This window comes from Sylvia atricapilla, chromosome 1 (genome assembly GCF_009819655.1).
Source record: "Sylvia atricapilla isolate bSylAtr1 chromosome 1, bSylAtr1.pri, whole genome shotgun sequence".
Taxonomy (NCBI): Eukaryota; Metazoa; Chordata; class Aves; order Passeriformes; family Sylviidae; genus Sylvia; species Sylvia atricapilla.
In genome coordinates this window covers 76813125-76826398 of record NC_089140.1, presented here as the reverse complement: position 1 = coordinate 76826398, position 13274 = coordinate 76813125, and the positions used below count along the sequence as shown (strand labels likewise).

At 36.2% G+C, this 13274-nt stretch overlaps 1 protein-coding gene across 1 annotated transcript in view; it reads right to left on the bottom strand.

The window, feature by feature from the left end:
• The window catches only part of CDH18 (cadherin 18), a 159245-nt gene that overhangs the window by 32750 nt on the left and 113221 nt on the right, over positions 1–13274 (bottom strand). The window contains exon 6 of the mRNA XM_066326304.1: positions 12798–13051. Within this exon, the coding sequence (XP_066182401.1) occupies positions 12798–13051 (254 nt within the window). The remainder of the gene's footprint in view (positions 1–12797; positions 13052–13274) is intronic.

Below are 13274 nucleotides of genomic sequence, written 5' to 3'. Positions count from 1 at the left end.
TGAAATGGAAAAGCAGAAAAGAAAACAGATACTATGATACTATTCAGCTTATTTCCCTTTCACTGCAAACCAATGTGATCAGCCTTTGGTTCCTGCTTTGAAGCATTCCTCTCTGACATGAGGTCAATAACAAGGCGACACAACAGCCATTTGGAACATAACCATTACAGAATATCAGAAACATCTCCTTCCCAGAGCAGCCTTTGAAACTACCCTAGAAGCAAAACTAAACTTCTCTGCTTTACTCCCTTGGCTTGCAGGCACTTTGCCTAGCAGGGGAAGTAAAAGCCTTGAAGTGGGTAATGGAAGCAGAGGGAAAGAACACAAAAGAAGTGATTGACAAGACTTTTTTTTCAGAAAGCTAGAATCATTTACAATAGCTTTTAACAAATGAAGCAATTACAGAACCCTTCCAAGCCTCCTTAACTAACTCCAGAAAATACAAGAAAAAAAGGAAATTATTTTATATTCCACAACGAATTTACCTGATAATTTGTCATCCCTACTTTCATTCTGTGAAATCCAATATATATTTAATATATGGAAGGCACATAAAAGTAAAAAAAATATTCATTTGTCTCATTCAATTGCTCTTATTTTACTTCAGCAGAAGTGTCATTCCTAGCTGATGAAAAGTGGCACACATAAAAGTTGCCAAGCGCAAAACAATTAAAAATAAGTTTTATTTATCTCACCATGTACTTATTTATACCAGCTGTGTAAGCAAAAAACAAGCAAACATTTAATTGGATGATATATTAAAGGCAGAGATGATGTAAAAAAAAGTAGAAGAAAGAAAGCACTGAGAAGGGAAAGCAGAAATCTGAGTGAGTCACCTTAACTAGTCAAAGGATTGCGCACTCAGTGGAAAAGCCAGGCAGGACTTGGTGACTTAGGGTAGATCTTCCTTACTGAACCCACCTCTCCCACCTGCAAGAAGTATTTACATCTGCCTTACAGTATGCTATCTTGCCTTGTGGAACTCCAGATTTTCTTACTGTGCCTCAAATCTTTTCAGCAGCTAAAGAACTGTAGTTCAGTCACTGGAAATCAAAGCAGCCAAAGCTAGGATAGAATATCTTTCTTTTTGCCTGTTGTCCATCTTTCCTTTCAACATCATGAAGAGTGAAAGCCCTGCTGTATGACTGGGCATTGTTGGAGAGACAGTAGACCTCAGTTCCTACACATTTTATGTTTCTCTGGAGCAAGGATTGTCCTTGCTGTTTCTCATAAGCTAATTCAGAACCTATTGTGCAGCTCATCATTATTGCAACATTTGAGAACTCTTCATTCCAAAATACACCAGAAGGACCCAATAATGACATTTTGGGTGTGCCAGATGGCAGCTCAAGTTGCTTTAAACAAGTGAACTAACAAGATCTTTATTATGTAGGTGATGGGGCAATTTTTAGGTGTTTAAGTCAGGAAATTTTTTTTTCAGAGGACATTATTCAGTGTATCGCTAACTGAATGAAAAAACCAACCAACCAACCAAACAAACAAACAAACCAACACACCAAAAAAACCCACCACCAAAACCAAACAGTGATGTTGACAGAAAAAGGACAAAAAAGTTAGTGGATTTATGCACAGCAGTCATTGCAGACACACTTCTGACGGTTTGTGGGGTTCTCTGTGCTTGGTATACTCAGGAGAGGGATTAAAAGAAAACTCCTGATGAACATTCATCAGTCACCAATCATGAAATGCTGGGCAGTGCAGACATCCAAAGAAATATATTTTGCTTTGAGGAATATTGGAGTCCTCTAAGGTCACATCACAAAAAAAGAACAAAAATGGACCACACAATTATCCTCTTGGCATTATTTTATGTGGTCCTATTTGTACAAACTATAATCATCTGTTTAAGACTGTGCCAGTCTCAGTGGAGAAGTTGTATCTCTCATGTCCATGACCTTTAACTATTTACAAAAACTTGGAGACAGAGTTTTCCACCTCTAAAAATCCATAAAGCTGCCATATTTGCTACAGAGTCATGCTGACATCATAACTTTGTCCAGAAGTTATACATGCTTCAGGTGGAGAAAAGCCCCCATGCTTCATACTTTATGCTTGGCAGCGCAGAAAAACTGAGCTAGGAAAAATAGTTGGAATGCTTTGATTGTACTACTATTAACACAGAAATAATGAACATTTGGTTGTGTTGAGCAAGATACATATACAGATGCCCAAATATCTTTTACTTGATAAACTAGAAGGTTAAGAGAGAAATTATGGGAAGCATCATTTTCCTTCAGTTTTCTCGGAGACCTTTTACTGGAAGAGCTTACAATCAGTTATGTGATGATAAAATTTAATTACTTCTCTCCTAGTATAGCTTTGTTTTCCTTGACTCTAGGAATCTCCTGATAACAAGAAATATTTGCTAAAAAAAAGAAATCAATTATTCTTTCCCGACCTGTTCTTATGGAATATGTACTGTAAATCCAAATCAGTTTGTAACACAAGTCTCGTCCCTGCAAACATTAAGTACTCTAGACACTGTTTGCTTATTACCAACATCAGGCACAGTGACTGTTCTGTTAGTCACTATTGTGCTGACCACAGAACCATAAAAATAGGGCTATGTATTATTTGTAGACAATAGCTTAAAAATAAACAGAGTTTCATATTGGATTTCAATGAGGAGAAAAACCTTAAAGCAATATGAATACCCAGCTGCTTTTGTGTGTATAAGACTTATAATAAAATGTTACCTCTTCCTCTGAGCAAAGTACTGAACAAAAATGAAAAACTTCTGTCCCAAAAATTAAGCTTGTGTAGAAAAACAGATGTTTGATTTTCTGATTAATTGTAATCATCTAATGATTAATTTTCATAAACATATTGTAAAAGATGGTATTTTTTCTTTTTAAATATGAACACCTTTTTCTAAGTCAGTTTTTAAAGTGTGTTCCACAGAAGCTCAAATGTCTGTTTAAAGAACTTGGGATTGGATTAATAACATCTATTATATTTTCTGTATCATTAATGAAAACCAAAATAATCCTGTGATAACTTATTGTATTAACACTTTTGCTTACAATGATGCTAGAATAATGATTTTTTTTCTAATTTAACCACAGTAGCACTTCCCTTTCATATGCTAACTTTTGCATAGAGTTTGAAATATTCACTGATTGACAATTCTTTTCTTCATCAATTAATAAATAATACAGTGGTACTTTCTTATGTTTTCCCATTATTAAAACATTCAGCTCTCCTCCATTACTCTAGATTCTTCCTTAAAATTGTTTTGTGCATCATATCTAAAGCAGCCATTTGCACTTCTCTGTTCCCCAACCTTCATGAATGCATCAGTAAAACAAGTTCCAGAAGATATTCCCATGTGGTAGAAAACCTAATAATGGTAGTTCTGCTTCCAACTGCTTTAAAAATATTTTGTACAAGAACTCTCTTGGTAGAGCAGCTCATTTTTGTCATGTAAGAGGACATTTAGAACAAGTTTCATTGCTTTTACAAAATGCTGAAAAATTTAGACCTTTATAAATACTAGTCACTCATTTATTGACAAGCTGAGAATAGAGACCAGATATATTCATAAGCAGAGCACATTCTAGAGCCAATGATGCTTTACTTAAGAGTCTGAATTTATTTCATCTGATTTAAAAAAATTGCTTTCATCTGGATAATAGTGGCAACAGGCAGTCATTCCCTTCTGCTCCTACCCTTCCCTCCACATCTACTGATCTGCTTTTTGATGCTTTTGCTAGACCACAAAAAGATACAGTGCAAGTTTTGAATTTCAAAGAGTGATTTCAAAAGAGATTTTCCACCTTAACTCTCATGGTTTCTGCTCACTTAGAATGCATTAATTCAAAAATTAATTTAAAATATCCATTTGAGATATTTATTTATAGACATTTACTCATGACAATGCTGTGTGACTTAGCATGCTTATAACCACTGCATATTAAATCAGCACATCAGAGCTGCATGGCACATGCTAATAAAGAGACTTAATAACAAGACATGCCCAGATAAACAGCTCTCCAAAAACTGTTTACATGCAAACCAGCGACAGAAACCAATCTGAAAAAAACTTCATTAAAAAGGATCATGAATATAAAAAACTTAATAGTCATACTATCTGAAGATAATCTGAAGGAAATTAAATACAAAAACTGAATCCTGCTAACACTGGGAAATGCAACACATGCCACCTTTTTATTAGGCAGTGCATTCCCAGCTTTATCCATACGCTTCTTCTGACCAAAGCAAGCCAGTGGCTCCTCTGGTATCATTCCTCACTTTCTGCCTTTTAGAGAAGCAGTGGGTCAGTGATGATACATGTTCCCTCAATTTTTGCCAAAAACTAAAAGCATTTGCATCAATTGGGAAATAAAGAGAAATATATATGAATGATGGCCCTTGGGCAGAAGATCACTATGGAACACATACATCTGCTTTTAGTATTAAACCTGACAGACTCTGACAATGCAAAGACTGCTTAAAATGGAGAAAAATTTCAAAGGCACTAAAGTAGTACAGAAATATTAATTACCTCCAAATCTTTTACGAGGGCTTCTGAAGCTAAAAGGCATAAGCATTTTCAGAATCTCTCTATCTACATTATTGTTTTAATATTAACACCAGTTTATCACTGGATAGACAATTGGCATAGTCTGTTACTGTTCTGGTTTGGCTCTCTTTAGTTACTATGTTTTAAGAATGAGTTGAGTTTGAACTTGAGTTTGAGCTTTTAAAATAGTTTTGAGATTTTAAGCTGTCTCTTTCTGATTATAATCAGATCTTTTACTTATCTTTTTATTATGTTACTTTTCATTTATAACACCACTTATCAACTGAACACTTATCAAAATGAACTCTGTTACATGTTTCTACCTTGCCTACAAATCTCATATGGATAATAAACTTCCAAAGACAAATTTCAGCCAGATGTGAATTCAAAGATCACAGTGCTTCCTTGGACTTTTGTTTTGAGACATTAGCAGATAATGTCTCAAAATAATGTCTCAGTTCTCAAATAATAAGTGAATTAGGTTACAATGAATTACTAAAAGAAAGTCTAGCAGAAGGGAACAGAACCTTATCCAGCTAATTATATTTTTAAAGACTTATTAGTTAAAAGTCAAATGTCACTATAAGAAAACTTGTCCAGTTAAAAATTTAAGCAAGAAACTTTCTCAGAAAGAAAACAAATTAGAGAAATTTTTATTTAATTTTATTAAATCTCTTAGAAAAGGGAGAATAAGCAGCTGCATAGAGTGAGAGAAGGAGGTATACCATGACAAAGAGTAAAAGAACCAACCAGCTGCAACCCTTTGTATTTGACCAGCTGGAGAACAACAAGAAATGGCCCATGCTGGGACATAACATGATGTGTGCCTTTTATCTTCTCTCTGCTTCCTGACAGCAGCACTCATGAGCCTGGGAAGCAGCAGCAAACCCTGGAAGCCAAATGAGCTGGTGGGGAGACATTCTGTTGCCATGACTGTCTTCCAGTACACTATCTCCATTCCAGGGTCAATTTATTTCCCCATAGTTCAAAGAAATACAGTCAGGAGAGAAAAGCAATTGTGAAGTATGAGTCAGAAGTCATGCCAACCAGCAGGTAACCAATTTTTTCCCTGCATCATGTCTGGTACATTAAGGAAACATTTGATGTTCCAGAGCTCCTTGGCAGAAGACTGCTACTGAGAACTACAGCCTTCAATTGGGTTTTCCAGGTGTGAAAATTAAATACATTTGAAGACAGCTCGGAGAAGGTAATACCTCTGCTTACTGTTCCTTTGCTTTCTTTTCAAACAGACATAGCATAACTTTGAGCAAGATAGTGTTCCTCTTACAGCATTTAAAGGAAGTTGATTCAAATATCAACTGCTCCCGCTGTTATCTCTGGTGCTGGCTGCCAGCTGACATCCATGAGCTGATCAGCAGTAACTTGTTGTTTCCATACAGGACTCCTGGTTCACCTCTCATACTGAAATCTCAGCTCAGTCAGAGTGGCAGTGTTCCACGTCTGATTCCTAGAGATGTGAGTTACTGGATCCCATGGGACACGTGGGAGCTGACAGCAGTGAACCATTGTCTCCCAGAAAAGCCCCTGAGAGGCAGCCACTATTGGTTTGAATTTTATGCAGAAGTCAGCTTCCTGCTCCAGTTCTCATTCCCATCCTCTAGCACACTGCTCACCTTGGACACAGGAAATTTGGAACACTGTCCATTTGAGGAAATGAGCCCTTTCTGGACACTCATTATTTCTAACTGGCAGTTTCTTTCTGCATGTGTTAATCAGTGATCATTTTTCCAGTTAAATCACCAGTCAGTGTAGGCTAAGAACAGGTCAAACCCTTCAATGCATAATTCAGAATTCAAAGCAAGATAAAGGTTTGTCTTCTTTTCATGACTTTATGAATTTCTTCAGGGGATTATGACTGTTCAAAAGCATTTCGGGGAGATGTGTTGATGGCAGAACTGTATCTTGTTACATCCAAGTTGCTTGTTATTCAAAGAGATTAACACTCAGATGTTGATAAGAAATAAGGTGCAGTCAGTGTTACATGAGAAACACTTTTATTTTCCCCTACAAGCTATCTAGAGCTACAGTTTTTTTTTCTACAGGTACACCTGCTTTTCTACCTACCAGCTAAAGAATGGTATTATATTTATATACTATTTTTTCTCTACATATTATACACTAAACAAAATTTAATAAATTTATGCCTATTTATTGGAGTTGCCTGATCCTATCAAATGACTGCACTCTAGAGATGTTCAGATATGGAGGCTGACTCTAAATCCATAAAAGAATGTTAATACTTGAGGCATTATGAAGTCAATAGAAATTATAGAAACATAAAGATGATGTTCTGGCATGCAAAATCAATCTTTCATGGTCAAAATGTTGATCTGTCAATGTTTTCTCTCTCAGCTCTCAGGGAGGGATGGAGGTGGCTCTGGGTTGATGTGGGATTCTGACCATTATCCTGAGCTGGATTCTTCCTAGTCAGAAGAGCTGTCAGAACATCTTAACAGTTCCTGCTCAAGGACATGGACATATATGTTACTGGGAGACCTAGGAGACCAAATTTTACAAGAATCAAAACTAACTTGAGGCCTCAGGGAACAAAACAGCAACAGACTTTTCACCTCAACACAGTAAAGAAAGGTTTTTAAATGCTTTTTTTTCACTGTGAAGTCAGATGGAGAATTAGTGGAGAAATTGATGAAAAATCTCCCTCTCTCCAGCCATTTAAAATAGAGTGCTCTTTTTCTATTTCAGTTTACTGACAATCTTAGAGAGAATACTGGAGGATTATGATAGTGCTGTGCTTTTAGATCTCCTTTGAGGAGAGCAGATTTCTGCCTTTTTCTCCATTAGCTCAGGCCTGGCAGGATCTGGAAAATCTCACACGTTCTCCCACAGGCATATGAGGGAGGGATGGTCACTCTACATCATGGCAGCAAACTGCCCTAAATATAGCCAACAAAATATAATTTTAATATTCAGCCCCTCCCTTTAATCCTTTCATGCAGTTGTCTTGCACTTCTCTTCAATTTGAATCACAAACTGAGGTTTTATTCAACCTCTAGCAAATTTAAATTTTACATTAGAAAAGAAGTCTAAAACTTGAATTTTTCAAAATACTTTATGTCTTTAAGACTTTGAGAAATAATAATAGGAATGCATAAAACTCATGGGGTATGTTCTTTCATCTACATATGAGCACACTTCTTAAAATACCATTTACTGAAAATTCAGGTTACTTTCTAAAGTCTGATGACAGAAAGTATTCACCTTCAGATGAATCTAAAAGATTACTTTCTTTAACAATCCATGCATCTAAAGTTAAAATAGGTTTATCTACCTAATGCAGGAATTGAAGAAGAAAATTTCTACACCACATTAATTGTTATAATCACATGCATCTGTAATTCACTAATTCTTTAGTATTCTTTCTGAAAGAAGGATAGAGAAGGTTGTCAGTTTAAATCAAGGTAGGACAAGGGAACAATGTATTTATTAGAGCCTCTACATACCAGGTGTGGTGTTGGAAAACAAGTTTTTGTACTCAAAAGTATATACATGTATTATAATCATTATGATATATCATCCATTTTAAGACAACAGCATAAAACCATTAGAAAAGTGGGAAGCCAGTATCATGGCTGAGATTGCATCTTTATTCTTAACCAACTTAGCATAAAATTAAAAGTCAATTTTTAGGACAAAATAAATTTAAACATTCTAAAATTAATTTTTAGCACAAAATTTTAAAAAGAACAAAAAATCCAAACAAAAGAAAAAACAACAGGGTTTTTTCTGCCTTCTGTTTCCTATAGCTGATCAATCCTCATGAACAAAATGCATTATAATAAGATATATTACAGCCTGATTAGGGTCTAACAGAAATTTACTTGAATTTCAACATATTAACATAGCAAATCAATCTTCCAAGCACCAAAAAAAAAAAAAAAAAACAGATTTGTTTTTAACCGGGCAGTTGTAGACCTTCTGAAAAGGGAAGGCTCTTATCTTTCTTACTGTTAGACACTTGTCACAGATAGAGTCCTGTACTCCATGCTCCAGAAGTTTTCTGTTAGATACCAGGGAAAGAAAAATTCCTACCAGATTTGTAAACAACCTAAATTAAATATAATAAGTAGTTGTAAAAAAAAATGACTAGGCAGAGTCCTATCATTAATGCTCCAAACAGTGATTTATCTCCTGTATCACTGCATGACAAAGTAGCACTCAAAGGAGTAATCTGATGTTAGAGTAATTCTATAATGGGATGTCTTATATCTCAAACTCTACTCTTAAGTGTTTAAAGGTAATAAAGGTTTTTAATTCTTCATAATACATTATTAAACGGGGAGGTTATTCTGGGGGAACTGGTCTATGTCATGGAACTACTTTCACTATTATATCAGAGCTGCAGAAAGTGTCATGATCTTAAAACTACATCTTGGCTCTTTTCTGAATCACTGCCTTGGAAGATGGCTTGGAGAACAGCTTCAGCATTCTGTTTCTGAAAACCATTCAACTGGCAACATACCAGAAGCATTTGGAAATCTCCAAGGATCATTTGAAGTATTTGCTGTGGCTGGGCAGACTCACGTCCCAAGGATCACCACCACCTACAGGAAATGCCAGGGTTTCAAGAGGTGCTGCCCTGCCCTGAGGCAGCACTGACAGCCGAGGGCTGCTCTCAAGGCACATAGGTGCCTTGCCAATTAAAACCTATTTTCACCCCTAATCTCCATGCAAGTCTTCTGTGTATGATTTCAAGAACAAAAAAAATATATATATTTTCTAAATAGATATAAATTTAAAATTAATAATGGCTAAGGAAAAAAATGTAATTAGAGCATTTAATAGTCATGCTCTCTTCCACATTGTGTGGGAAGAGATTTTTCAAGACCCACTTGTACATCAGATATTATTATAAGACATGACTTAATCCTGACCTTTTCAAGCAACAAAGGATATGATTATGGAAGCAGAATACTTGACACAAAGCAATGAAAGGGGATTAATTTCTCATAAATGTTCCAACAAGGCAGTGATACCTGTCAGCGAATTATAAATAAGTATGTTTTCTGTGGATTTAGAAAACAATTTTTTTAGTATATTTTAAATTATTTTCAAACTACTCAAAACCCCTTTATATTTAAGATTAATACATGATGAAGTTTTAATGTATTTATTTCTTATGCTTTCTACTGTATTTTGCTTTTCATAATTCAGTAGAATAATCATCTTATTCTAAAACAGACAATTTTAAAAAGTTTCCCTGAAAATGCACTTCTATCTTCTCAAAGAAAAAAACATCAATCAACTTAAAAAGAAAAATCCTTTTGAACAGTCCAAATTGCCAATCAGATAAAGTACTGAATAAAAAGACCCCATCACTATTAGCTACATTTGTTATCACAGAGATTGTTCTGCCAGGGTTTAAAGACTAAACACTAGTACAAGCACTGGCAAAAAGTCAGTGCCCACTGAAGACTGTTCAGCTCAGGAACAAGATGAAATCACTGTAACGAAATTGAAGTGAGGAAATAAGGACAAAATCCACTTTGTCTCCCTCTACTGACAGCAATAGATGCTGCTATTTATTTTTGTGATCAGTTCAAATAACTTAAAAAGATTTCAGCACTGTTAATTATCTTAACTACACTTCCAGCCATTATTCTGTATACAAGAAATGTTCCTGCCATCAAAATAAACTGTTACTTAATTGGGCAGTGAACAAATCACAGGACTGTATCTCTTTTAGCAGTTGAACAGCAAAGTGATACTGTTTCAACTGTGTGTGCCTAAATGCTTCATCAATCTCGTACAAAGCAGCGAGAGTCCTCATAAAGTGGAAAGGATGCACAAGTGGATTAGGAAAGACTGATAAGCAAATCACTGCTCTGTATCTTGTCCTGTAGCTTCACAGTGTTTGGAGATGTGTCTGAGCTATTTGGATAACAAATGCTATTCCACACTGTGTGATCTCTACACAGAGATCAGCAGGGCAAGTCCTATCTGTTTTATCTTCCCTGGACATTGGGATCTCTGCTGTCTAAGAAAGTTACATTGAATCTTCCTGGTTACATTTTTGTAATTATTATTTTCATTTTCAATTAACTAGGAATTGCGGGGAAACAAAGAAGAGACTTGACTTTGTTACTTCTGACTATCAGACTCACTAGGGTTTCAGACAAATATTGGAGACATTTCCTGCAAAACATCACAAAAGGCCATAAGTGCACTGTATGGACCCTTCTGGAAATACAGCCACCTCTGAGCAGCTCCTTTGCCCATCAGTCTGAGTGGAGCATGGGGCAGGACCCTGACTCCAAGGGGAGCAGCAGCTAAACCCATGCAGTCTGCCCCACTTCTCAGGTCACACCTCTTCCGACCTATAGTTTCCCAGCCTGTAGCCAGATCTTGAAACAATGTAAAGCCCTGCTGCACTTCATCAGCATTTCCCTGTGAAGTTAAGGTAAGGGAAGGGAGATTGGAGCTGTCCATTCTCAGACCAGCATTTTTACTCCCACAGCAGGAATCTCAAGGGAAACTTGAGGGCACACAAACCCAGCCTGGTGTCTGTTTAGAGTCCCACACAGCAACATGACAGTTCACGCCTTAGAGAATCATCATCTCCATAAAAATGACAAATGACATTCACTCTCACAAATTACATCCTCTGTCAGTCCCACCTGGATGGATGAAGCCTGGCTAGAGGGTGGAGCTGGTCACAATACAATGCCAAGGATATCTGAGCTGCCACTGCCCTTGCCAAACCCCACCAACACGTAACTGTGTGGGAACTGGCTCCCTTCAGATCTTCATGCTTTGCTATGCTATGTTAGCACTATGTATTTTTCTCCATTGAGACACAGAGATATGGAGGGGACAACTCAAAAATATATGTTAATTGAGGGGAAAAAACATGATAGCTAAAAATAAGAACTTTTTTTCCCTTTAATTATATGAATAATATAGAAAATTATTCTGCCCTCAACCACTGTTTACAAATTCAGGTTTGGAAAAGAAAAAAAAAAAAAGACAAATACAAAAAGCTCAATATTAGGTAATATTTTTTTCCCTCTGATCCCTCTATCTCCAAATTACTGGCTGTTTTCACCCATAAAATCCACTTCTGGCCTTCCCAGCTTTTGTGCAAACTGCTGCTGCTTCCCTTTTGCCAAAGTTGTCTCTGTCTAGACAAAACTGTTATAGCAACAGACAGCTGAATTATGGACCAACTAGTCAAATCTGCACTTGCCTTCCTACTCCAAACTTCCAAGACAGTAGTGGATCTGACTGTGTTAATAGCTTCAGAATCATAGTATTAGAGCTACAGGCATTTGGCAGCTAATTTTAGCAAAATTTTATTATGTGTGTTATGATTTAGGCAAAAATACCATAGTGGAAATTTTTCAAAGGCAATAACTTGCCACTAAGAAATTGCATATATTGATTCTCTGACACAAAACATTTTGAATCTTAGACTATTACCACAAAAGAACCATAAAAAACCTGATATTTTCATTGTTCTGAAAATATTGTTTCATCTTACCAAGACTATTACACATACCCAGCAGATTTCAACTCAGTAAGGAGACTAAATATGCCTAATTATCTCGAGAAAAACTGCTTTCCAAGGATATAATCATATGATTCTTATGAAGGCTATACCATTATGTCATGGAAAGGAAAAGCATCAGAAATGCTTTTTGTCCATTTTTTTTGCTAACTTTTTAAATCTTCTACCACCTTTGACACATAAAGTTCATGTATTGTTCCACAAAATTCATTATTACACATATTTAATTCTTTTGATACTCCATTGAAGCTGAAGCACATTACAGAATATTGGGTTCATCATCAACCAAAGTTTTGCAAAAATGATCCTGCTTGTCTCCAAAAGGAAGATGCATCTAAACCTGTTGCTGTCTTGCACGAGCACCTGGGACAACTGCAGTGCAGCCAGTGTGCAGAGGGCCAGCACAATTTGACAGACAGGGGGAAAACAGAGCTATGATATTTAACAGATTTACAGCAGGATACTTCTGGAAAATCAGACCTTTGCTCAGACCAGTGATAGGAATTATAGCGCAAACCAAATAAAGGCTGAAGGTTATGTCACTAAATCTAATTTTACAAACTGATCGTGACACTCTTCCAACCAATATTTCCCTTTATTTACTAAAATAAACAGTCTTCATACATTCCAGATCTCATTAACACTTAAGCTTGTGAAATTCAATGTCATGTTGGAATAATTAATCCACATAATTTAGATTTACCATACCTCACTAAACTGTTTGCAGCATCAGGATCATGTGCCGTTACTGTGCCAACAGGTGTCCCAATCTTTGCATTCTCATAGACCTCCATGACGTAGGAAGGCATAGTGAAGAGCGGGGGTTCGTCCACATCGCCAACGATGACCTTCAACATTGTTACATCTTTGAATGGTCCCAAGTGCGAAAAGCGAAAATCAAGGTGAGTATTTGCTCCCTCTATATTAAGTGTATATGATTTCTTTTTTTCGTAGTTGAGTGGCTGTTGGCAGAAAAAAAAAAATCTCAGAGCCATTCTGTTCTTCAGTGTAGCCTGTTAGCAACTTAACAACATCTTTTCTGTTTAACTTAAACATTTTTTCATGAAATTGGAAAGAGATGATATTCCTTGATATTCTGGCAGCTACGGCCAAACCTTGAATGTAGTAGGATATAAATGAAGCAGGATGGTTTCAATTTTTCTCTAGAACAGAATATTGGAAAAG